Here is a 27,318-nt window from a genome sequence, read left to right as displayed (position 1 = left end):
AACACTTTGTTGTCTTCCGAGACAACAAAGCGTTCTGGGGCTCGGTCCAATGGGGGAAGGCAAGAGCATCATCGGGTATGCTTTTGATGAATAAGGCCCCGAGAGAGTGTGTTGTTCTTTCTACTGTAGCCCGGCATTTAGGGATGAAGCCTCCTGTTTGTGATCTGTTTTGCTGTAGTCGAAAGATCGGTGTATGTTTTTACATCGACACATTATCACCTCTATGAATGTAGCGGATGACAAAAGGGGGGGAAGTCGAAAGAAAAAAAGACAGACAAGGCATTGAAAAATACCCATCAATGTATCCTCTGTGTCAGTAATTTGAATTTCCACCCAACTGTGTGTTTGTGTGTGTGTGTGTGTTCGTGCCAGTTCTGGTAACACAAACCTGTAGGAGGAAACTGGCCTGCTGTCTCGTATGAACAATCATCTGCTGTGCGGCGGCACGCTCTGTAACCACACAACATTCTTTTTTATTTATTCACTACCTGTAACTTGGTGAAAAACAGCAGCGCATGGACTCCGGATGAGTTGAAAACACTGCCCCTGTGTGTGCACTTGTGTATCAGGCAGCGTCCTGGGTGTGGGTTTTCCACCGGGACTCATCTGCCCAGGTTAATGCCGGTGAGATTTCGTTGCCCCTGGATACACCCCTGCCTGTCTGCATGCATGTGTTGTGAAGCTTCTTTAGCAGAGCTTCAGGCCACCTGGGGGAGAAGGCTTATTATGTGCATTCAGTCTTCTGATGAGGAGAGAGGAAAGGAAAACAATACACACCTCGATTGTGCTTTCTGTGTAAGGTCTGATTAAGTTGGGATCGATAATTAGTGGTCAAACTTTGAACATCGGTCACGAAAAGTGTGACGACCTTCATGGGGGAAACCATTAAAAAGAGGAAAAATCAACAATTGCTTTATACAGATTTTCCTCTGAGAACCATTTGTTTGTAAAAGGTGCATTTCATTCTATTACTAACACTTCTTTTTAGCATCACATTCTTTATGGGGACAGCGCGCCAGTCGCCTGTGTGTTTTCAGGTAGTAACCGTATATAAAAAGAAATACTTCACAGCATCTAAGAAATGTACAGCGTTTTCCATCACTATTTTATAAAGTCACTTTCACTAACTCACACGCAGTCAGACAGGCGCGCACAAGCACGCACGCCTCCCTTGAGCAGAGCCGGGACGGTAAGTAGCACTATCTCACAGCATTAGCGAGAGATCAGAGGAGAAATCAGATTAGAAAAAGAGGCAAAACGACAACACAAATATTGCCTAATATGAGCTCATACATTTCATAAAACGAGTGACATTACACGAGGCTAAGCTCATAATGACCTTGCTTTTTATAGGCAGGTTGGGGTACAGTAATCTGATTTAGCATAATCTCCTACAATCTCTGATAAATGCTTACAGCATGTATCTCTGAGAGAGGTCAGATCCTATTGGTCCGTTCTGAGGCATTACTGACATCTGCTGTTCACAGGCACAGAGCCCGGCTCATACACACACACACACACACAGTGGGACACAGCTAGGAGTTTTGTCAAGTGTCTGGTAAACTTGATGTAAATGTGACTGAGGAATACTGTAAATAATGTAGATGAGAAATATTACACATTGGTGCTGTTGTCAGTACTGGACTAATCTTAATATCACATTATTTAAAGACTGATACGTTTTCCTACTGTCCTCTTATGTTGATGACACTTACAGTCCACATACAGTGGAGGGGCACACAGTTGGCGATCACACATCTTGAATTTAACATTTAAAAAAACACAAGAGAATAGAACATAAAGAACACCTAATTTATGTAAGATAAACTAGCTCCTTTCAGTTGATGTACAGGGTGTTGGATATTTCACACTGATCTCCTTTAACTTACGTCCACATCATTTCTGTTTTTTGAGAATAAGTGTTACTCAGATGGTATTGAGAGAGGAGAATCTCTTTTTAAAATGAGCAAACAATATTGAGCTGTTCTGTAATCACAAGTGGAGTTCAATCCCTTATTTTTGAGAAACATTGTAGTCTGAGAAGTATTTTTGAAAGATATTTGTAATGTATATGATATGTGCTTGTGGTCATTAAAAAAATGGATCTTGTAAACACTTTTTATCCATTAGGAACAATCCTTTTACTTACTGTAAGAGTCGACTTTATGTCAGGTCCTTTCTGAATAAGTGAAGAATTGGGAACGGGAGAGCAGGTATTTTCTAACCTTCTTTGCAGATTATTGTTGTGTTGCGCCTGCAGTGGTTTATATGGATGCGCCTCTGATGGAAACAAGATTAATCGAACTAGTTAGAAAACAAGTTCTTCTTCAGTCCTATTAGAATGACACATTCATTATACGTTCCGAGGTAACACGTTATAGTAACCGTCATCAACCAGTCATCATTCCATCACTCACGATGGAAAGACGCCTTCACCACAACACGCTACACCACATTAAATCCACAAAAATTCAGGATTCCATCACTTGAGGGCCAGTGGGGACATTAAGGGCTCCTAGTGGCAGCTGCTTGTAAGTGCAACAGTCTAGTGCAGAACCGGGCCCAGTCCACAGGCCTTGTGGATGGAATTAATAACCTGAGGACAGGCTGAGTGATCGCCATAATGTTTAAAATCACGTGAAATTCATGTTGATCCTCATTAAAACCACCACCACATGAGAGCAAAGTTGTGGGGCATTTTCAGGGGTATTTGAGAATTACGTCATCCAATTCAGGATTTCTAAAAATGCTTTCATAACGTGCTGTATTGCAAAGATAAAAATAGGCAACTTAAAGAGAAGTGGAATGACACTCTGTGATCCAATTCTGTCGATTCTGACATCCATTTAAGCCTCACTTAAAAGATATGTGAGGTGTAAATTTGACATTTGTCTAAAATTAACATGGCTTCACAACGCAAGTACCCTTTGGTGGATATCCAGAGTGCCACAATTAGACCAGTCACCTCTGAGTTTCTCAAAGCTGAAGCCGCCAATAGCTAATATACAGGCAATGCAAAAATGGTACTAATCATCCTACGCTCATTACTAAGATCATTGTTGCTATATGATACCACCTCATTACTGTAATAGCACTTAAGGCCACATATCCAATCACGACTATAAATATTGATGTAGTAGACCAATTTGTCAGTCTGTGCCGGATCAATAGGCTATCATTTCACACAAGTGTTTTGTATAAATGATCTGTATTGAGATCTTTCCATTCTGTGTCACATTTCATGAACTGCCTCTTGTTTGGCCTCTGTGTGAACTCCTTTCACTCAGTGGATACAGTGCCAGCAGTGCTACAGTATGTACTGTATACATCTGCTGGCTTACATCAGCTGACACACCCTTAACCATGATATAACACAGCTGCCTGCTCGGTATCAAATACACCCCCTGGTGGTGTAAGCAGGTGCTACAGTCAGGTGACGTTCAGTGAATGTGCTGCACAGGGATGGTATTCTGTCTCCTGGCTTTAATCGAGAATAAAGGGTTTTGTTAGTCTTGTATGGTCATTTAAAGTTATCTTTAGACTGTCTTCATGAGCACCTTTATCGTTCCTCTTCCTCTCCTTAGAAGCAACACAAGTAACTGTTTAGCTTTTTGGGGGTCTTTGTTACTTTGCCACATATCTATAACTCATGAATTTGTGTTGGAGTCCAAAAAGGAAAAAAAGTGTTTACTACTCTATAGTTTTATTATAATGCTAGCCATTTACCCTCATGTATTTCAAATGACTTTGGTGCTGTGTGATATTAGACCATCATAACCTGTAGGCCATACAATGACTGTCTCACAGAATCAAATCAGATCCTTGTACAAAACTTAATTAATTCCACCTTTAATAATTAAATTCAAGTAATAAATAGTCCATTCATTTTTTTAATGTTGCCCACGTACATGTACAGTACACGTGACGTCTTTGTTTACTCTGTCAGTGATTGTCGTGTGTGTGTGTGTGTGTGAGCAAATTTCCAGCTGGCCGGTGTCCAGGTACAGCGGAGGTCAGTCAGCAGTGGTGGAGACCAAAGCAATCAGGGTGACTCTGTAAACATTCGTCTCATCCCCTTTCAAGGTAACAGGCACACATGTCTGCACCACGTCGTAGGGCTGAAAACACACACACAAAGTGATCTCATAAATAAATACGTAGTACAGGGAGGTGAAATCTCAAAATCTTCTTGAAACGTTGATGGTGGTGTTGCTGTCACAGTTCAGCTGTTGATATAAGACTTTTTTCCTGACGATTTTATGACAGACTGTTTCTGTACTAACATGACCAGGATTCAGTGTACAACAGGTTTTTAATTATTGTCAGGCTGGAAAAGGAAAAACAATATTAAAACAATAAAACTCTTGGCATGTGATGTAACCACATTTTTGGCAATCAGTAATTTACTCACTGTTTTGAGAGTACTTCAATTATCTTGAAGTGCTTTTATTTGTTTCCTTTAAAAAAAATAATAATTTCAACAACATGGTCGTAATATGGCTTCTTTCAAACTGGTCAACAGGAAAAGTAGATCACAGCATTTGCTGTAAAATACTAGTTTTGTCAATAAAACCCCATAGACACATCCTAAAGTTATAGAAAGATTTCCTTATGCACTTTTTTCTGGAAAAGGTTGCTTTCCGATTTCAACAACAGTGATGAAAATAATATAATCCCCTCCTCACCTTGTATCCGCTATAGGGGGTCCATTTGACAGTGATGGTGCGTTTGTGGCCGGCCTCCACAGTGCCTTTGCCAGGCTCCACACTAAAGCCCTGCTGCTGCAGGGACGCAACATTATCCCAGAGAAACTCACCACCCTGGGGAAAAAAACACAGTCGAGATAAAATCAGTAGAATTACTGAGTTCCCACCAATCCTTTACCTTGAGAAATGGTCTATATATAAAGTATATTAACACTTTGTATTGTATGGTCCAGTAATCCTTATGCTATTATTTTAGCTGGCAAAGGGGAGAAAACACTGCAGAATTTTAAGTGGCAAGAAAATGTAAACAATTAAAGCTAATATTATGACAATATTTTACTGTAAATTAGTTATTTGTACTTTCTTGTTTTCAGAAGCCTATAAAAAGGCAAAGATAGAGGCGTCAGATCGCTTGTCATATTACAAGACCACAAAGGGTTTCAATGCTTTACAGGGTAATTGTATAATGAGTACATTATATACAGTATAATAACAAAACTACATTTGTAATATTTGTATGATGATTCCAAGATACTCTCTGCCTCCAACAGGTTACTAACTGTCTTATGATGCATCACAGTGCATTCGATGAAACACCTGGCAGCAGAGCAGTTGTTATTGCATTAAACCTACTGCGTCCACTGTTTAGGATATTTGGGCTGTCAGTATGTGATGACATCACAGTACCTTTTTACTGGGCTGTGAGGAGCGGATGCAGCCAACCTGCAGCTCCCTCACTGCAGGTGTGATGGTTCCTGCATTGCACTTGGCCCGCAAGGTCACCAGCACAGGGATGGTGGGCCTCTCCGTCACTTCTGACTCTGCTGAGGGAGAGGATTAATTGTTGTCTCTTTGATGATCCTTACACTTCATATAGCGCCATCACCAGGCCAAATGTATCACTTACTTTGTTCACACACTTGCAAAACTACTGAAGTTCCCATCAGCCTCAGCTGTACTTTTTGTTTAGTGCTAATTTACAAACATTACCATGCCCTAACTTAAGGTGGCGAACATGATCATTATCATGTCATTATGTCTATATGTCATTATCAGAATGGTAGCATGTTAGCATGATACAGTTAGCATTTAGCTAAGTACAGCCTAACAGAACTGTTATTCCAGACTTAATTTGGCTTCCAGTCATTTATTTAATTTATTAGTTCCTACGAATTCAGACTGTTTTCAAATGCATGCTGCACATTTTTAGATGTTTGTACTGAAGACTTTTCAAATCACTTTAAAAAGGTAGATATAGTAAAAAGTAGTACATTAAATTGGGTGTCAGCATACATAGACATGTTGACACATGTTTGTTTGCACATTTGGTGCATGTGGAAATAAATTTTGGGCTGCACACAGACTCTCCCTGATGACAAAATGTTCCATCACATATGCCCCTGTAGCCAGGCCAATGCAGAAACTATAAATTGGACGTAACTGTGATACACCTCAGTGATAATGTCAAACTAACAGGAATTCGTGTCGACCTAATTTGCCGTATGATGACTTACACAACCCAAACAAGTTTCAATAATCTGCTGATTGATTTGGTGGAGAAACACAAGCTAAATGCGGGTGGTGACGAGCTCACAGGCATGCTACGATTAACATATATTACTTCATCACATGCTGTGCCCTTGCTTGCATAAATTATGGAGTAGGTCTTGGAGTTATTAGTCATATTTATAGTGTCAGTGGCTTTATGTTTGGTGGAGCCATCACTTTATTAAACAATATGCTTCAGCATCCATTTCAATGGATAATTTCAATAGAAAACCAGTGCAGTATTGATCCGTTCCATTAATCACCCCGTCCATCATAACAGACGTGGATGACCCTGACAAGAACTGACGGCGGACGCTTTGATACCTGCGAGCTGAGGATCACTGGCTATCAGTGGAGGGAGGAGTGACTCAATGGGCACTTTCAGCAGGTCTCCTCCATATAGATACATGTTATGTGAAGACGCTGCACCCTTCAGGTCCATCATACACACTTTACTCTGAGAGATAGAAATGGCACCGGGTTAAGGTTGTTATATCATGAAGAGCAGCGAGAGTAGAGGACACACACATTTGGATAATGAGAGCACATTGGGAGGACAGCGTTTGGCCTGTGATGACTTTTAAGGCCAAGGTCAGGTTGAGTGAAGAAATTTATCGAAGGTGTGAGTCTTTGTGTGTATGGTGGTCAGCTGACCTTATTGCTGAGCTCTATGGTCAGTCTGTCAGAGTAGTTGACAGACGGGTGGTCAGGCTGAAAGGTGACAGTGATGTCCTGGCTCTGTCCTGGAGCAATGCTGCCCTCTACTGGCACCACGGTGAACACACTCAGCCCACTGTAGTTTTGAGTTCCTGTAAATAAAAGATACTGCTGTTAGAAATAATGAAAACAAATCATACCTTTGTTTTACTGAGCTTGTAATAAAACCACCAGTCTAGTCTTTCCATGATAGTTGTGCTGGAGGTCAGTGGAGAAATGATAAGATCTCCACATTGATTGAAATTACAAAACAACACCAACAAAAAAAAACTATACTATACTTCCTGTAGCCTGAAAAATGGTGGATGTTGTTATTTTGTAGTTAAAATAATACCTGATAGAGATATAGATCTATAGAAAAATATACTTTTTTTTTTTTTTTTTTATCAAGACCAAGACACAAACTTTTTGCCAGCACTCTCTGGTGGACAAACTATGTAATGGTGACAGTTTACCTCAAACCTACTTTTAGCAAACATAATACATTAATATAACCTAGAATTACCTCAAGCAGCTTGACATTTTTTTTGTACTAAGCTCCTCAGCAGTTAATCAAATTCTTGACATATTTTCACACCGCACCACAAACTTTGTTCTTAACGCTGACTGAAAATGACATATGGCTGCACTTTATATGCACAAGAGGGTGGAGATGTGTTAATGTTCTGAATTAATAGATATAAAATACACTTGCACAAAGTCCAAAACCCTCATAAAGCTTAAAATCGGAACAGTATGGGCTCGCTGGGCATGACCATTTGCATGTTCTGATATATACAGTTGTTTATGCATCGTGACATATCCAAACAAAGAACAGTTTTAAGTGTGTTAGAAAAATGTTGGGTGACCATGAGCCTCTAGAGGACCTTCCCTGCTCCGTGTCACTGATTCTCCAACAACTGCTTTCCTTGCAGTGTTAATTATGTCTTACCCACAGTAGGCTGGACCTGAGAGTCTGTGTTACTGCCCAGCAGGAAGGCCACCATGTCAGCTCCACCCCGAGGCCTGGTGGGAGAGAGGCTGGCCAGCTGCACCCTGAAGCCCACTGCCACCGCTGAGCTGTTCTGCAGCTGCAAGCAAAACAGGGCTTAATGTCAGTTTATCTACAACCTCCTCAATAGCATCCAGGTAATCAGCCCGAATCAACAGTCAGCATTCTCTTTCAGTCCTGAATTTGCAGAAAACAGAAACATCTTCAAGATCTTGTTCTTGTGCTTCTCCTTCTTGTCCTCTCACCATCAGTACACTGATGACTGACCTTGAAGACCTGCGTGATGCTCTCGCTCTCCAACACATAGCCAAAGTCAAGGACACCTCCAGGGTGGGAGCAGGTGACAGCAGGGACCACACCCTCACCACACAGAGTCATCCTGAGGGTCATCTTCTGGCTACGCACCTCCAGAGTCTCACAGTACTGGAGAACAGCAGTGGGTGAGCGGGTAAGGTATTCACTCAACATTCATACTATTACTAAAATAATCTTTATAAACTCACGCTGTTTACCTACCTTTTCCTCCAGACATGGACTGAAGGCCAGAACCAGAGTGTGTTTATCTCCTGGTCTTATGCATCTGAGAGCATTCAGTAGGGAAAAAACACTGCGTACATCCAGCACTGACGACCTCAGCTTGGAAACGGTCAAAGAAAAGCACCAGTGAACATTTGACATTATTATTTAGTGCCAATTTAAGATTAAGGCATGCTGCATTTTATAAAAGTATAAAATCTCTGGATATTAAAGTAATTGCTAAAGAGATGCCATTTGTAAGATATCAATTGCATAAAATGGACAATAAGCTAAATCTATTGAGGATTATGAATTTTGACTGAATTTAACATAAAAATAAATGTACATACCCAAGGTCATAAAAAGACAAAGGTTTTGAAATTGGTAATACTTTATAATAACTGTCATTAAAAAGTGTAACATTTTTAGGTAATTCTTTCATTGTTACCATACAATGTAATGCTTCACTACCCATCTGTTAAACAATTGTTCATTGTAAATTTGCAACTGATGTTTATCATACTTTTTAAATGGTTAATGACTATTGCATAGTTCATCTATAAACTTAATTTGGATGGCCTTTATTAAGTTGTAACTGTTGTTTTTAAACATTTAAGATTGGTTAATAAATGGTTTATAAAAAAATGTCATCGTTTGTTAACGGTGAAATAACTATGAAATAAAATAGCTCTATGAATTTACCAAAAGCTGTTTCGATAGCAGTTTGAAACATGACTCTTTGTTTTATTCTGTGTGTTATGACATGCGGATCGGTATTTGCTGGAGAAAGGATACATCCAAGGGCTCCTTCGAAATGTTTTGAACTGTTAACCTCTTGATGACTTTTTCTCCTGAAAACAGCAGACATGAAAACAATGCAAAAGAAACATAAAAACAAACCGTAAGTTAAGAGCCATCAAGCTACATAATCTTTCAAACTCACTCACCAACTGCCACCTGATGGAAGTCTATGGTACTGAGTCCATTGTTGGATATCACCACTAGAGCGGGCTGTACCGCAGGACACTGCAGCTGCAAGTCTAGAGTGTTGAAAGGACTGTGGAGATAAGAAGACATAAGAAGTATGTGTTACAGGTCCTACTCTATGCTTCCTTTGCAAAACTGTGAGTCGTGAATTTTATAAATAATTCTTTTTATGCTGACTGATCTGTTCTCAATTCTCAAAATAACTGAGTGAACCTCTGAACCTTTTTGTTCACATGCATATAAATATGGTTGTGTCCTGATTATTCATCTGCCATTATTAACAAAGCATCCAGCTTTCAGTCGCTCACAACTTAGTGCTTTTGCTTTTGTTGCACCACAAAGCATTGTAGCCTGAGGCTGCCTTCAGCAGAGGCCTGCTGATATGATAATGGGGTCAAATCCTTGCTCCATCCAAACTGAAACATCCATAAATCTAGAAAAACAGATGGACTGAACCCAGCAGAGGAAACCGTGGAGTTTATATTCTGTTGGCAGGGGGGTTTTTGCATTTGGATGTACAGTCTTTTCCTGTTTTGGGTGCATATTACAACAAAGGTTGTTAAAAAATGTACTTTAACAACCAACCACCAAGAGCCTCTAACACAAGATTAAGTCAAATAGCCTCAGGATATATTCTTCTATTTATTTTTTCATCTGCTTAGCTTTAAACCAAAAGTGTTTTTGTTTTCTCCCAGGAGGCTTTTCTTAAATATTTAGAGCCACTCAATAAAACCAAATCATTGTTGACAAAAGAAAGAGATGAGAGATCTTTACTTCAGAGGTCAGAGGACTGAACCAAACTGTAACAAAGAGAGTTAGCATACTTCCCATAAATGGAGCGATGGCTGTGAGCTAGTTAAGGCAGACAACTGGAGCTGCACTGCTATAAACTGTACATATGACACGCCTCACTCTCTACAATCACCAACTGAAGACCCTCCTAATTTGGCCGTCTATATAAACTGCAAAACATTTCCAGCTCCCCCTCTGCCTGTCAGTGCCACCGCTGTTTGACACCAAGCTCTATTATGAAAATCTAAAATGTGAGTTTTACATGAATTTATTCGATCTGCCTCAAAATGTGTTCCTATCTATTATTAGCAGTGATTATAGCAAAAAGACAGAAGTTTCTGAACTGCTTCTCCAGTCATTTCGGTGGCCACTTTCAATCTTCCACTCTTTTGAAGTCTATGATCATCACTTGAGTTTCTCCAGTGTTGAGACGAAGATGTTTCCAATGGTTATACCAGAAGGACAGCCAAGCAGACAGACGAACAAGCAGAGAGACCACCAGTCAGAGCGACTGGTAAAGCTCTATTTTAATGAAGTGGTTTTCTGGAAGTTCCTTGGGACATGGTGGCTATCACTGCTAACCCAGTGTCACTAGTGTTTTAACTGGGCCTGTGGGTAAAATATAATTTGCACATAGTGGCTACTTGGAGGGTAGGGGTTCCAAACAGGATGCAAAGGGTGTATGAGAGAGAGAGAGAACTGGGCTCAGCAGGTTATTTTTGTCCTGTGTGACGGGTCGATCTGGACTTGGATGAACTATGTTATTTATGACAAACGCAGACCTTATTTTCTGCATGAATCAAAATCTGTACTGAAAAATGCAGTGGCAGTCTGATTAAGGAGGCCATGGTCTGAAAGAAATGGCTCACATTCAGACCGCAAAGTCTGTAAATCAGAACGGGACGGCAAACGGCACACATTTACAAAGGACGCTAAGAATTCGGTATTGGGTCCAGTGAAGTCCCAAAGAATAAAGACATGATATGACACAAATCTGACATGACAGAGCCTACAGAGTGTCATACAGAGCTGTACAGAGGCCGACTCAGTGTTACCTCCATGCCGGCTGCTCCTGTCGGTCATCTGGAGGGATTCTGTCAGACACAAAGCAGGGAACTGTGTACTCTCTGTATCGTTGGTTGAAGGAGTACAGCAGAGAGGCTCTGGCGTCTTCATACTGCTCCGACCTTGATGGAGAAGACTCAGCTATATTAAAAGAATCAAAAAACTCTCCTCACACATGCTTTTTGGTGATCATAATATGCATGGCGTGATCAATGCAAATAAAAAGAAATACTAATGGAATCATTTGAAGGAGCAGTGGAACAAGACGGACTATTCAAGCAAAAGCTTTGTGTGTTTGTTCAGTCTTGGATCTCAGACTTCAGTCCAAGTTATACATTTGGTTCAAAGACTGGAGTGGCTTTCAGGGAGAATGTGAAAGATGTTTCCTAAAGAATAATTTATTCTCTTTTGCAGTACTACTTTTTGATATTTGGTTATAGAATATTTATTACTGAATACTGGCCTCACTGGAATTTCAGTCCGGCAAACGGGACATGCTTTCCAAAGGAATTTGTGATACAAAGCAAGCAATACGACTGACGACATCAAGGAGAAAATCAAGTCTTTGTAGAGATGAAAACCTCCTACCCTGGCTGTATGTCAACAGGATTCGGTGGTTCAGTTAGTTGCTCCGTCTTTGGGCCGTCCGACACCCTGCTGTTGTTTGGAACCACAGGAACCTTCTTCCCTTTACTGGTTACAACTGGAACCTCCTTTTTAGTCACACAAACACAACTGATGGTTTCATACAAGAGTTAGTCAAATGTAGCGTCCACAATCTGTATAAGCACCAGTGTGTTCATGAAAGTGAAATAGTCGGCTGGTTGATGATGTGTCCGGATTTAAAAACCGATTTGGCAGCCACACAGTCACAGCAGGTGACTGGAGCAGGTGTGTGTTCAGCCGTACCTCTTTTTCAGTGTGTGTGTTCCTCTCTAGCTCCTTCTCACGGAGCAACTTGGCACGATGGAAAAGACGCAGCGCCTCCTCTTTGATCTCCTGGTCCAACAGCCTGGGTCTGAATGTCACCTGGACCAGACATCTCTAAATCAGAGGAGAGACGAGGAAATATTCAGATTCAAAGGATCCAGCAATAACACTGGTCATCATTGTGTGTTGTTTATCATACACATTTACAGGGAAGAATGAAAAGTAAAGTGAGTGTTCTTCCTCAGTGGCGATTTTTAATTGAAACCTCTACTTCATATTGCCAAGTGGAAGTTTAAATTAGTTTTGGGCAGTCTCCTGTTCTGGGGTTTCTCTAGCGTGGACCAATTCAAGTGGACTGAGGATGATAATCCCTCTGTTTTCCAATTGCATTTACTGGATGTCTCCCACTGGGCTTCTGATGGATTAATTGTTTCTATAAACAGAGTCTAAAGGAGAGTGTTCCGCTGTCTACTTCAAATTCTGCGGTCGCAATCCATAAACAATTTACTGCATGATGTGAAAAACCCTATAAATCCAATAAATATTAAATTCAGATTCACAGTTTTTTGTTTCATGTTCTGTACTCATTGAGCACTTGTTCACTTTCATCAGGTGTCCAGTAGAGTGCATCATTACACTATAAAGGCATCTGCTGTGGGCCAACAGCAGTTATCTTGGCTGTTTATCTCACTGTAATTCTGTAAAACTGTACTGAGGTGAACTGAGGATGTAAATCTTTCCTCTTACATCTGTCATTATGTCTTTGTTGCACGACGTCAAAACATTTGATTTGATTGGGATCATATCTTAAAACCTTAATTACAGTTTGTTATGTAAGGGGAAGATTTTGGCCATGTGTTCAAAGAGGAACAAACCTAAAGAGATTGGGATTACCAAGGCACTGGGTAGTGAGGAGCAGGTCAAACTAATAAAACATTCTTCAGCTGTCCCCAATAGTGCTAATAGCAAGCTTGGGTTAAACATTATCTGAAAGTACATATTAAAGGGGCACTCCAATTTAGTGCTGTACTTTTATAATGATGGAGGAACCAGAAGAGACATATCAATGAAGAGAATTGTCAAAATCAGTACAGCAGTTTCAGAGATATCCAGACATTGACCCCTTGTATGGATCTTTTCCCATCCTACACTTCTCATAATGCAGCCAATGGCATTAGCGTCAAAGTTGGTTCTTGGAAACAGTAATCTGGCTTTTCACTGCATGTCACGGTCTTCATCAGCTGCTTGAGTTTGACCATGAGATGCGGTAAAAACCCTCCAGAAAAAACAAGCAAGTTACTCTTGTCACATCTTTTGACAAACATCCGACAGCATCTTACTAAACATGCGCATCTTTCAGATACCACACCTCCATGTTGAAACAGAAGATTTCTGGTGAAAAATGTGTCATATCAGTGGAGTGCTCCTTTGATATCAGTGTAAACAACACATGGTGTGCTACTTTACCTCTCCGGGCAGCAGGGCGCCTGCGGAAGGAGCGATGCTGATGTCTGAATCCTTGGGTGGGAGGAAGGAGAACAGCCTGGGTGCTACAAGAGTCATGGCGTCCTTGGTCTCCGTGTTGATTGGTTGTTTGGACTGGTTGTGGTTGGTTTCACGGTTGATCAGGAAAATGATGGTGGTGGAGTGGTCACCTACAGCCGTGGCCCCAAACTGGACCAGAGAATGCGAGAGCTCCAATGGAGGCCTGACAACCACTGCTCGACAAGTAAGATGAAAATCTCTGATGACAAAGAAAAATAAATTGTTCAGTTCAATACTGTATAAATACATATGGGATTAGGCACTGATTGAACCAGATATCATCATAAATATCTGGGATATATTGGCCTATTAAATCCACAAATAAATTAGATATGTGACATTTAATATACATTCTACAATTAGAAGATGACCTGTTCATTCCAGATTTGCAGCTGAGCTGGAAACTGTACTCTTTGGCCTTGTGGGCACAGAAAATCAGATCAATCTCCAGGGTCTCTTGTGGAAGCAGAGTGCCGAAGCCATCATTAGGCTGGACCTCAATAAACTGTAGTGTAAGAGAACACAAACAACACAAATGGCTTGAATTTCCAATTTACAGTTGTAATCCTTTTCATGAAATCAAACCCCAATTTTGATACTATTTATGTCCAACATTTTCTGCAATATCCTTTAATTACATGTATGTGATGAGTGAACAATTTCTTCTGTATGCCACCAGGTCTTGCTGTATGAATCATTTAATGAAATATTGCAAAACTGCTGCACTGTAAACAGATACTTCCAGAGTAGCCAATCAACGAGTGATTGCTGTAGAGCTAAACTGCATTTGCTGTAACCATGGTAACTACAGGCATTGCCAAATCAAAAGGTGCTGCAATCTTAAGGATTACAACAAAACTGTAAATCTCAAAAATTGGAAACCTGTGAAAGGATGGTTGAAACTGAATTTCCAACAATTAAAGTCCATACTAAATTTAAATCTGACCTAACATTGGCTAAAAACTTACATTACAAACATTGTTAGTGACTATTAGTATCTGGATATATTTTTATGATTAGAATCCAGGCAACTGTTCTCAAAGGTGTCATTTGTAAGAAATAACCAGAATTCGAAAGTAGCTCCAAAACTACAGGGTCTAGCCGCCTCTCAGTGAACACAGCTGGACACCCAACTGGGACTGAACACAGCCTGTGAGACAAACAGACGGCAGTTTGAAGACAGGGGATATAGTATGGAGGTGATTTACAGCGGCTCTGACCAGGACTGTCCGGGGAAAGGGAGACACAGCAGGCTGGGACAGTAGAGGCATGAAACTGCAGAGGAGCGCATCAGCAGCAGGCAAAAACAGTGTGTAGATCCCCACCATTTTTACCTCTAACTCAGTGAACTGAGGATTTATTTTGTAAAAACATAGGTGGGCTGTGGAAAGAGTTCCTGTTCCTTGTGCATTACCTCTGGAAGACGCAGGAAGCCAAAGTCCTGAGGCAGCAGGGACAGGTTGGTAAGGCGAACACTGCTGATAACAGTCTGGTAAATGGAACAGTAGCCAAAGTCCACCTCAGTGCGGTCAAACTGCAGGTCTGAGGAGGTCACAACTGCTTGGACTGTGAAATGGACAGGCTTCACCTGAACACACAAACATGAAGCATCACTGCAAACCTTTTCGTCTTTGACTGTAACATTTTCATTACATTGCTTTGGACCTAGATTATCATTTCATTCTAATATCATAATGTTACCATGTCTACGAAACATCAGGGATGGTGTGAGTTATGTAATACAAATGCTTCCAGTGGCTATTCTGAAAACTGCTCTGCACTGGTATCACTTTTTGAATCTTAATTATACATTTTCATATTCAGATTGAAGGAAAAAAACGAGGAGACAGGAGACTGCAGTGAGATGAGAACGGGACTAGCACTGACTGATGTTTCCTTTTATTCTAAGAGCCTTTTTTAGTTCACAAATATGAATATATCCCTCAAAGTATCTAATAAATCGAACTCTTGTTTAAGGCACAACCATTTTAGTCTGCTGAGCTGAAATGGAGCAATGCTTTTATGCATATAGTCATCCTTCATCAGCTGAGATGAGATATGAGCGTGTGTGCGTGTGTTCTAAAACAGAGTGTAGGCTCAAAGTGAATTCTAGAAAATGAAATCTCAGCACCAACCCAGGTAGCTGTTTATCAGTGACATCGCCATTCTCCCCTGAATAATTATGGCTTTGGTTTGTGCTAATCATGCAAGAATAGTGTTATCCTGTATTTTTCTTATTTCAAAACTATTTCAGTCCCTTTTAATGAAAAACATTATGTTGGTCTTAAAGTGAAACTCTCGCCAAAATGCACTCTAGGTTCTTTTTGTGAATGTACCCAAGTCAAACGTTCGTTTAAAAGCATAATTACGACGAAAGCGCCACTTTTAAGATTGACCCTATTTTTGTTTTCGGGTCAAACATTTTTTTGGAGGAGTGCTAGGGGCAATACTATGATAGCATCAAAATCACTATTTTTAAAACACTAAGAAGGCTCGACACGACATGAAACTTTGCTCGTAGTATCACCAGGGTCTCTACACATGAACTCGAGTGTTAGGAACATTGTTTGTGTACACAGAGTTTACTAAAAAGAAAGTTTTTGAACAACTCACATTACCAGTTGTTTTTCTGCTCGCCGCCGTCTTGCCAGTTGAGAATCTCCGAATGCGACGTAACATGGAGGAGAGTTAACGTGGAAGGCTACTGTCTTCTGGTAACAACTATCCACGTGAGATCTCATGTGACTTTTTGATTTTAGTATTGTTTCTTATATGAAGCTCCTTTTTCAACTTCAAGGTCAATATTGTCTGACCTTGTTAACGACAAAACAACAAATTATCCGTGCATTTATATGGAACTAAGCTTTAGGAGTCTCCTTCCTGTTACGTCCCATTCGGAGATTGCCCCTAGCACGCCACTGAAAAGGATTTTGACCCGAAAATGAAAATGCTGTCAATCTTAAAAATGGCGCTTTCATCGTAGTTATGCTTTTAAATGAACATTTGACTCGGGTACATTGGCAAGACCCTAGGTTGCATTTTGGCGAGAGTTTCGCTTTATCTATACTCTCTAACCTCTCAAATACACTCAATCAGTCTTTGGATACACATAAAACAATAGTAGGATTGGTTTTAGCCGTTCTATGGGATTTATCAGCAATAATAAAAAGTATAGTAGTAAAGACTATTACTGGCCTTTAACACTCCTTTAGGTCCATTATGTAGTATTAGTATTGGATCAGAAAACATAGGAATATTGTGAGCATTTTTTCCACCCAGATAATGTCTATTTAGATCATGTCAGTGATCAGAACATGACCTTGTTTATTGGTCTCTGCACCATTGCTTTCCTGGCTGCTGTGGCGTCTGGTGACCATACAACAGTGTGTGTGTGTGCATCTATGTGCATGAGTGTGTGTGTGTGTGTGTGTGTGTGTGTGTGTGTGTGTGTGTGTGTGTGCATGGTTTAATGCCAAGAGCTCAGAGCCGGAGCTGGGGCAACAGCTTTGGTGCTCCACGGGAGCATCCTGGCTCTTTGTCAGAGCTCCGCTCCCCCCTCCTCGTCCTGGTAGAGAGAGGGAATTGGGGCTGGATAGTGCACGAGAGGAAGGTGACGATTTGGCAAGAAGACTGACCAGATTTAGATTTACTGAGAAAGAGGACTGGCATCAGTGCAACACGAATGTCTAAGCAGCTGCTCTGTGTTTGTTAATAAAGGCTGCTGCTGAGGAGTTGAAGGAATTTAGTTGCTGTAAGCACTTTATTTTCCACTTCAAGGGCTTCTGAGCTGATTGTTTACATATTTCAAAATGCAGGTTGGACCTTGTGAAGAGGATATGTAGATTTGTGCCTCTCGAGAGGAATGATAGTTTCTGTTTAAGGCTGAATAGTCTCCTTATCAATGTTTGTTGCACTATACACAAATAAAGCTACCATATAACAACAAATCCGTGATGTTTGCCTGGCTGCAGTAAATTTAGACTAAATATATGCAAAACCAGTATGAACTAGTGATTGCATAACAATGTAATGTCTCGGTAAAACATACTAGTACAAGTACAAGTGTATCAAAGTTAACAACACACATGTATTTATACGTTATCAATTGTACCAATATGATATTGGTACTTGTACAGATGAAGTCCATATATTTAATTCCAGAACGAATATTTTACGTGCATAGCTCTCACCTGAGCTGCGTATATTTCAGAGTGCTAAAAAAATATAAGACATCCTGTTTGGTGGCAGATTATGTTATGCCCTCATTTGTTTTAAAGAAACTAATTTAAAACACTGGGGAAAAACCCCGACACTAACAGAAGCCCACACTTTATAGACATGGACACCTTTGATCAAATATACAGTTTTCAACATTTTTGGTAGTTAAGATCCATGAATAAGCATATGCAACGTTAGCTAGCCACATGCTAATATTAAGTCGCTATGGTTCTGTTTTTTCACACACGCTGTCAAAAGTGAAAGTGGCTAACAACAACTTCACCTCTTTGTTGGATAAGGGAATTAAACAAATCAGAGAAAAGGGTGACTGGTGACTACTAATGAGTGTGCAAAGGAAGAGCTTTTTTGGAAGCCAGCTAGGCTAGCTAATTAGAAACACTTACGCGGTTATCTAAATGATCAAAACTGCTAAAAACACTGTAATAATAAACTACTAACAATATATACAAAGTGAACTATAAAAGGTGAAATATTTTAGGTTACGGATGAAAAAGAACTAAGATAACTATACTATAACTAGACGTACTCTGTGGAGTTGGCATCAGAGGCAGAATTACATGCAGTTAGTAAAGTGGATTTACACACTATCACAAAAACAGGTATTTTGGAACACACATCATTAATGCTGATGATTCAACCAGGAGAGTCACAAGCCAATTAATGTTGTGGAGATGCTCCAACTGTCAGTCATCTGAAATCCTATGTGAAGCAGAATTGTATAGACTTATGTGGGTAGACATGAATATACATTTTATGTCTTATGTATGTTGAGTGTGTCCATGTTTTTTGTGTTATATACTGTTAACCATGTTATATATGAGGACACATAGTACATTATCTGTACCTCCATGCTCCCATTTTGAGCTTCTGGAGAATTTCTTACTCAAACAATACGGGATAACCTTTATGCTTGGCTTATTAGCGCCCATGGAGTAACTGGGCCTTGGGGGTGGGAGATAATTTTAGCTTGTTATCAGCGAAATAGGTTACAACCTTCAGCGGCTCTGCTTCTGTTGGGGACAAAGTAGGACACAAGTACACTGTTTTCAGGATCCCAGGGAGGTTTACTGTACAATAGACAAGATGTATGCAGTGTATAATAATATAATGCAAACCTGGCCTGCTACTTGCACTGTCATTGGGACTTCAAGGACTCCTGTGTCACTGTCAAAAAACTTCTTGGCATCTTTGGACAAGGAGCATCTATAAGGGAGCAAAAGAAGCATTTTTACATCACGCTCGTGAACAAAAAAAACAACAATCAGGGTTCGAATAAACACATAACATTGCAAATTTTTGGATGGCACAGCAGATAGTCAAAAGCAACGAGCCACTGTTGAGCTTTTAAAAAAAACCCTTAAGATTAAGACCCCGAAGACCCATTATTTTACTTTAACCCACAACTGTAGGATCGGCTTGCCTGGGAAGGCAAGAGAGAGATGTAGAGCGCGCCTCCACACTACTGTAGGTTGTAGCCATGGTGATGGGAGACGTAAGTATGATTCAAAGAGGCCCAGTAGTCATGCACAGGCTTATGTAAAACTCCAGTCCTTCAATATAACATATACACTGAATATCGGTCTATGTGTGTGTGTAGTTCGTTATCATGTCAACAGTGTTCCAAATGTCAAATGCAGTTTGTGGCTCAGATCCAACCCCCACTTCCCCTCTCTCTAACTCTCCTTCTCCCAACATCCTCCTCTTTTTGCCCCCCTTCCATTCCTTGCTTTTCCCCCTCTGTTTCTCTCCTATCAACTGTCTTTCCCTCTTTACACTCTTAATGCTGGTTGAAGGCTCCAGAGCTAATGCTGTAAATGTCAGTGGTTTTAAGGCTCTCCAGATGTCAGTATGTTTTTTTTTTTAAGCGCTAAAAGCAAGCCTCGCCTTCAACAAATCTGTCAGCTTCAGGTTCGCGGACAGGTTTGTGTTTCGTATCTCCTCCAACCCCTCGCTGCTGCACGTATCTGCTGTAAACATGTGCTGCTGTACTCCGGTGCTTTTCATGACTCGGAGCTAGAAAGGTCACGTCCTCACACACGTCAAAATTAAATCTCTTTGCATTTACAAAGGGGAGTAATGAAAATCATTTTCTTCCCTCTGTGGCTTGACCAATGAGCACAGAGGGTGTATTTAAGGAAGCACTCTTGTTCTGCCTGCAAATAGATTCGCTGCTGGAGAGTCACTCTTGAATTAGCTTGGCAGGGCAGAGTGGAAAAGCATGGTGGGACGTCGCCAGGCCCATATGCTCGGGAGAGTTGCGCGGATGGATGGGGTTTCAGATTTGTCAGTGTCCTGCACAGATTTACTCGTGTGCTTTTTTCTTCTCTGTGGCCAGATTATCCTCAGCCTCGTCCAAAAGCAATTCTCCTCCATAGTCTTTAATGGTACTTCTGAGATCAGCAGAGGACAGAGTAAAACTGAAATAGTTGTTTTGACTTTGTGGTGCTGCTGAGAGAGCTGCAGTGCATACATCTGAAGGGATTTCACCTACAACTGGTGAAAGAACTGGGCAAAATGTCATCTGCTTTATCCACATAACAATCCCTTTAAAAAAAACCCTGGAAATCCAAAGAAAGGTTAATCGCGACAATCACCTATTACCCATGGGAGCAAGGCTGAAAAATCTCCAAAGACATATATCTTGCTTTAAGAGTTTATGATTTTTAGGATAGCGGCTGCTTGAGTGCCTCTTTTTACTTGATGGGAGCAAATATCACATATTTGAAATGTATATACGTATACATATATCCCTCTCCAATATCCTGCTTGGATTTCACTTCACCATTAAAAAAAAGTGATTATGAAAAGGATTACAGAACGGATTAAGAGGCTTAGGGATTTCTCACTACAGGGGAAATGGACGGGCAAAAAAATATGGTAAATGACCATAAAGAAATCTTCAAAACTACGTTGACCAAACATGCTATTTTGTTAGTGTTTTTTTTTGCAATTTGTGACGTCATTAAAGTTTCTGTTGGTGGTGTGAGCGGCGAGCTAGTAGTGAGAGCCGCGGCAGAGCTGTCCGGTGTAATCTGTAGTAAATCATCCTTGTAATCTCCCTTTTATCAGCCGGAACTGCCAGGCAGGGACACATTGCAGGGCTCTTCAGAGATTACACTTAAAACCGTTCATTCAAGCCATCCCATCCTATTGATCTTGTTATCAGGTTTAAATTCTCTTCCGGTCTTTTCACAAATGTGTTTTCTTGACCCCGGAGACGGAACCATTGTTTTTCAAAGCCAAAACATGTCTGTCTCAACTCTTTGGGAAGAGTTTATCAGTTCTAAGGCCCAAATAAGCCAGGTCACATGCAGCTCACATGCTAATACCCACAGCTTATTTCAGTCCAATGTAACAAGGTTTAAACCTAAAAAATAAATGTGGCGTGGCTGGCCCCGTAATCAGGATTAGGAGAACTGGAAAAACTGGCTCAGAAAATGGTAAATGGTAAAAATGTAAAAAAAAGCGAGGATGAGGTTGACACAGCCTCGTCAGACACGTGGTTGTTTTAAGTTGATTTATAGGATTAACAGCTCTTATATAAATCAGCATATGTATTAAATTAAAGGTGCTATACGTAAGAATAGGCCACCTCTCAAATTCACACTTGAAATAAATAGGAGGCATATCACCAGAGTAACCACTAATTGCTGCTAAATATGGCTGCCATTAGCTAGTTAGCTCAGTTAGCCTTGCAGCTGTAGTCGTCAAGACAGGGATTTCGCACAACTGGGGAATATTGGTGTTTACACCGCTAGCATTGGGGCTTTGGAGTGGGACAGAACAGGCTAGCTAGTTTGCAACAAAATACATAGATGTCCTAGCATTTCTGCTCATTATGTTGATTTTGCTCATTCTGTTATTTTAGTTCATTTTTAAGCATGAACTGACAATGAAAAAATAAGACAATAACCTTCTCCAAAACAGAAACAGGCTAATGTGGACAAAGTATCAGGCTAAATGAATAAAGTCTAAACAAAGTCACCTGACTCGGGCTGTCAGTGTCTATCTGAATGTAAATCAAAAGTGTTCCTCTGGACAAGATCACAAACGTGCAAACCATTGGCCTTGGCGTCGTAGAGAGGGGATTATGCAGTGTATGGAACAATGCTCTGGAAATGTGAGAGAAACATGTGGGCTGGATGGTGACAAATAAACGTGGAGGAAGACAGGCGGAGAGGGCTGAAGCAAAGGAAAGATGGTGAAGGATGTGGGCAGGTTGAGCACAATCCTTCAGAGCAGGAAGCAAGAATGTGCTCACCCTCTCCCAAAAGCCTGAGGATGGAAGGCAAGAAGCAAACACCTGTGTAAAGAATGAAAGCTATGAGTCACATCGGAATCCAGATTTAACTGGGTATGAGTGTGTGTGTGTGTGTGTGTGTGGATGAGACCGTGAGTGAAAGCAGTGCTGCTAATGAGGATTTGAAAATCCAATCACAGGCTCTGGCTAGGGAAGACTTGGCAGTGCCGTTTTAAATGACACACTGCCACTGCATGAAACAAAAGCCAACCTACCAAAAATCAACAGATCTGAAGGCGAGATCCAAGCATGACTGAGATGAGACATACTGCTTGCTGACATGCTGCAAACATATTCATTTTCCGGTCCCAAAGTGATTTGTGTGAATTTCCTGTGTGGGTGGAGGATACTATTTGGGGCCTTGGGGCATCTTAAAGGATAAATACAGGATTTCTTTGGTAGCTTTGCCCAATTGTTCTAATGGTTACGATAACCGTGTCCTCACATGGCCCCAGATTGTGCCTCTCCATTTACAGCTGCAACGATTAGTGGATTAATTGAAGAGCCAAACCAATGCTGGTTTGTTTTGGATTTTGGATTTGGATAATTATTTAATCATCATTTATGATAGTAAATGAAGAGTGTTTGGGTTTTGGACCTAAACGACTAAAGAAGGACAATAGAAGCCATTTGGAGACATCGGTTTGGGCTCTGGGGAGGTATGATGAACATTTTTCACAATTTCTTTGACATTCTATAGACTAATCGATTAATCGTGAAAATAATCAGATTAATTGAAAATGAATAGGATCATTAGTTGCAGCTCTGTTGGATATTATCATTACATTTGCACGGTGTTTAAGAGTGCTGACTAAAATATATTACTGAAGGTATTTCCAGACTCCTGTATTTAGATATTGAAAGATTCTATCCCCTGCACAGTAAAAACTATTGTTAAGTCATTTACCAAGATGCACCTCTATTCCCAAAACAAAAATGGTATCCAAGAATTACATAGCATTATTACATACATTTTTGCTTTTCCTTTCAAGTTTAATTATAAGTTGTATTTGATTGCATGAATTACTTACGTGTACTGTGCAGCCAATGGAATTTGTTTCACCCAATTGGTTAGTCTTTTAGGATTCAGAAAAATATCCTCAAGCTAGCTTTTAGTTTGAGGTCTTTCAAAGATACTCAAAGATGAACTAATGTTTCAGAAACACACATGAAAGGCACAAGTCCAGTGGGGCAAGAACCATGAATAAGACATGTTGATGTTGGGTTGACAATAACAAAGAAGAATCATCCATCAGTAGTAACAATCTTAAAATATTTGCATGTTCAGGAAATGAGACAGAGAGGAAGACACATACGTCTAAAAGCCTCCAATGCTAGGATACTGCCGACAGTACCGATGAGGGCATTTGCACAAAATTCACAAAGTGGAGGGGGAGAGAGTTTCATAGAAAGTTGTCAACAGATCACTCCTCCAGATGTGCTGTTTGAAAAGAAGTCCACATAGAAATTAGCAGAAGTAGAAGAGAGTATCAGTTAGACACCAGTCCTCTTTGGAAAATTTCAAAAAGAAAAGAACTTTGTGGCAAACTGTATACGACACATAAATAATTTTTCTTCCTATCAGCCCATATATTTGATGAAATGATCGAAGATGGTAGACAAGTAGAAATGCTTGCTAAACACAGGGCAAAACAAGAGTTTAATCACTACTTTAGTCGAGAGACACAAAAGCATAGAGAAATGATGCCAGGCTCTCCTGATTGGATCACCAGTCAGCACCAATGGTGAAACACCAATGGTGTAATTATAATATACATAGTTACATACACCTAACATGTATGTAACCATGTGTACATACATAGTTACATACATACATATATACAACATAACATGTATGTAACTATGTATACGTTGTGCAATCAACATTTACTTCAAGACGATAAGTTTGCGTATTCGGTTCAATTCTCATATTCCTGTGTCTGAACCCATGTAACTGCTCTTTAATTGGCATATTTATTCTATCATAATATGAAAACATTAAGGTTACTGCAACTACTTAAGTCAGGACACATACATAATTTAATGTAAAAATAAAAATCCCTCTCAGCAAATATCTGCTCATCACAACACACCAGACAGAAGTGACATGGAATGAAAATTCAGTTCATTGGGCTATTACCAGATTTTTTTTAAAGTGCTGTCAATCTGTTCTCAGATCCCAGCAATTATCTTGGAGAGCGCAATGCTATCATAATCAATAGAAGTGACTGCCAAATGCACAAAAAAAAAAAAGATTAAAGTTGCAAATAAACTGGACTTATCCTTTAAGAACAACAGTGTTGTCAATGAGAGCACAGGGAACTGGGTCTGGTGTCTAAGGTTATGTAAGCAGAATCAGGGCCAGCATATAAGCAGCGGTGGATGGTGGATGCATAGAGGGATGAGAGGAGTTTGAGAATAACCAAGAGAGGCAGAAGAGATGCAGAGTTAGAGGCGAATTGAAAGAGCAAAGAGATACAGAGGACTGCGGAGACTGAACGAAGTGAAGAGAGAGAAGTATAGTTAAGCACAGAGGTGAGAGGCCAAGAAAAAGAGAAGTATGTGTGAGAGAGTGGGAGAGGACAGCGCAGAAGCACAAGAGAGAGACAGCGAGAAAAAGTGTGATACAGAGGGAGGAGGGAGGGGGTGGCGGTTGTAGCTGTTCCTGCTTGTGTGCGCTACATCATCTCAGCGGCGGCACGAGTAATGCTGTGCTCTAATCCTCGCATTAAAACCTCCACTGATTCACTCAGGCAGATTACTAACAGTTTCCCACTTTCTCCTTCCTGGCCTAACGGTGACCGGTGCTTGCCCCCGAACTTTCGTCAAAATGTCCTCCTGTTCATATTGTTTTGCATCAGTATCCTCTCAGCTATCAATATACCGAGCTGCCGGACTGTGAAGGGAAAAAAGGAGGGTGGGCAGAAGAATACTAGCGCCCACGCCATGTTTTTACATACTTCACGCCTCTCATATTTGCCCTGGAGGTCCCCTGTCCGCTCTCCTGGCATTCAAACTGCGGTTCAACTCTTGCCTCTCCATCTAAATATAGAGCCTGTATTGTTGTAGAAAGAATTAGCACATCCTTCAAAGTCATTAGAAACCATTAGCATCGCTCTCAGAGTGCAGGTATGTTGAAGCAACTCTTTTATACCCCCTGGGTGTTGACGAGCTACATAATTGTTGCCATTTGTACCTCTGTAAAACACCACAGCTTGCTTCTAAAAAAAAAAAAAAAGGGGGGCAATGAAGAGTTTCAGTATACTTGTAATAGATTTTATAACAGATCTCTCCAACTGATAGTGTCTTTTTATCAGACATTGGATAGGTAGTTGAAGAAGTGGATGCATTTTTATGCATTTTGTGGCTAGCTAGCAGGTTAGTTCTTTAGCTAATTTAAGTTTTTATAACTCAGTCCTTATTCTTGTATCTGTGGCCACTATTTTTTTTATCAATCAAATAGATGGGGCCTAAAATGCAAATAGTCAGACAGATTCCAAAAGATTTAGTTTGAAGGTAAAACCTAAAGGCTACCCTGGGTTTGTCTGATCCTGTGTCTTCTTTTGTTTCCTACGATGTCTGACATCTTTTTTTAGTGCTGCTGCATTGATGCCAGATCACAACAGTTTACTAGTTTAGCTCAATGTTTTTATAACTAACGATTTTTGTTTAGTTATTGTTTCCTGTTTTATTTTGTTTCTTTGGTTTGTACTTTATTTAGGTTTCGTAATTTTGTAGTTCTTCATTCTAAGATTTGCCCCTGCCTGCTCCTTCTGGTTTTTTTTGGGCCTTTTGTTTCCAGCTTTTTGCACTTAGACTTTGTGTTTGGTATTTTGTATTTATTGGACTTCGGTTTACAGCTTTATTCTAATAAAGATCACTTTTTTCGTCAGCCTGCCTCCTAAGTGTCTAGTGTTTGTATCCTCACTACTTTTGCAAACTGTGACAAAATTGAACATTCCTAAAAGAGGACCAAAGCATAATTAACCAGAAACAATCCTTTAAAGTTCCTGATCTAATGCTGTATCGCTTTATTATGTACTAGTGAACTGGATATCTTCTTCCAAGAGCCCTAATCCAGATTTTACTGCATGCAGCGTATACAGAAAGCTGCAGGTTCCTAGCTTCAGGTTTCTAGTTTGTTGAAGAAACAGAGGCAGGCCTGGCTCGACACATATGACTCGAGTGAAACTTTCATAGAAGGCTGATAGAATCTTAACAAGCTTACAGCCTGAAATAAGATTATGAATGCTCCAGTGATTCCATTATCATTGCATCCTCCGTGTGTCCTTTCTTACCTCGGCAGGAACTTGAGTTGGGCATTAAAGCTTGATTGAGGCTGGATGACGCCCGTCTTTGGTAGGATCTCCATGTGTTTCCTCATTTCCGGGCACACCTCAAAGGTCAGTTTCAAGGCTGTCTTGGCCCTGCTATGCAAAAGATATGGTTTCATTAACATTATAGTGCGCACAGGGTGCAGTCTTCTAAGAACGGGTGCAATCCAGGATGATCTGTGCTATTATTGAAAAATAATACACAATCTGTAAAGTACAGTCAATAATACAGGCAATAATGTGCTATAAAAGAATGCATAAGGGCACAAACTTTGGTATCTTGTAAAAAAGTTATGATATGATATGATATTCTACCGCCCCATCAACTACCCTGACCTACACACTCTTTTTGAGGCAGGGGGCATAACTGCTGCAGTTGCTCAGAGCCAGCCAGCTCTGGAGGAGCAAGTCGGGTGCAGAGCCAGACCTTCTGGAGGAGTAAACAGCCAGAGAAACATCAGATTCTGATCTGGAGCTGTTTACCCGTGGAAGTAAACAGTAAATCTATCAAATGTTCACAGAGACAGGTTGTTTTAACGTTTTTTATGCATTAAGTCTCATTTGCTAACTTCTCTACTCCTGAAGTAGCAATGGGTGACCAAATGAAACACACTATTACCATGAAAAAACTTGAGGGTTTCTCTGGGT

General features: G+C 40.4%; 1 protein-coding gene and 1 long non-coding RNA gene across 7 annotated transcripts in view; one reads left to right on the top strand and one right to left on the bottom strand.

Annotated features, from left to right (window-relative positions):
• Positions 1–3,833: 3,833 nt before the first annotated feature.
• The window catches only part of cfap74 (cilia and flagella associated protein 74), a 56,901-nt gene continuing 33,416 nt past the window's right edge, over positions 3,834–27,318 (bottom strand). For 2 of the 6 annotated variants that reach the window (XM_030422371.1, XM_030422375.1), the window contains exons 22-39: positions 26,635–26,766; positions 19,152–19,239; positions 15,212–15,385; positions 14,169–14,302; positions 13,720–13,996; positions 12,232–12,366; positions 11,911–12,035; positions 11,313–11,444; positions 9,426–9,535; positions 9,274–9,329; positions 8,479–8,598; positions 8,230–8,385; positions 7,903–8,041; positions 6,909–7,063; positions 6,579–6,711; positions 5,394–5,530; positions 4,686–4,820; positions 3,834–4,118 (exon numbers count right to left, since the gene is read on the bottom strand). In XM_030422371.1, coding sequence (XP_030278231.1) covers positions 4,014–4,118; positions 4,686–4,820; positions 5,394–5,530; positions 6,579–6,711; positions 6,909–7,063; positions 7,903–8,041; positions 8,230–8,385; positions 8,479–8,598; positions 9,274–9,329; positions 9,426–9,535; positions 11,313–11,444; positions 11,911–12,035; positions 12,232–12,366; positions 13,720–13,996; positions 14,169–14,302; positions 15,212–15,385; positions 19,152–19,239; positions 26,635–26,766 — 2,443 coding nt within the window. In that variant the 3' untranslated portion in view covers positions 3,834–4,013. The remainder of the gene's footprint in view (positions 4,119–4,685; positions 4,821–5,393; positions 5,531–6,578; positions 6,712–6,908; positions 7,064–7,902; positions 8,042–8,229; positions 8,386–8,478; positions 8,599–9,273; positions 9,330–9,425; positions 9,536–11,312; positions 11,445–11,910; positions 12,036–12,231; positions 12,367–13,719; positions 13,997–14,168; positions 14,303–15,211; positions 15,386–19,151; positions 19,240–26,634; positions 26,767–27,318) is intronic. The other 4 variants (XM_030422373.1, XM_030422377.1, XM_030422372.1 and 1 more) reach the window with 3 other exon arrangements.
• On the top strand, positions 7,958–8,623 carry LOC115584738 (uncharacterized). The gene is made up of 3 exons (XR_003984603.1): positions 7,958–8,099; positions 8,214–8,410; positions 8,491–8,623. It is a non-coding gene; the product is annotated as an uncharacterized LOC115584738 (long non-coding RNA).

Source organism: Sparus aurata, chromosome 7 (assembly GCF_900880675.1).
Source record: "Sparus aurata chromosome 7, fSpaAur1.1, whole genome shotgun sequence".
Lineage (NCBI taxonomy): Eukaryota > Metazoa > Chordata > Actinopteri > Spariformes > Sparidae > Sparus > Sparus aurata.
The sequence above is the reverse complement of the archived record's forward strand: the minus strand, read 5'-3'. Positions and strand labels throughout refer to the sequence as shown.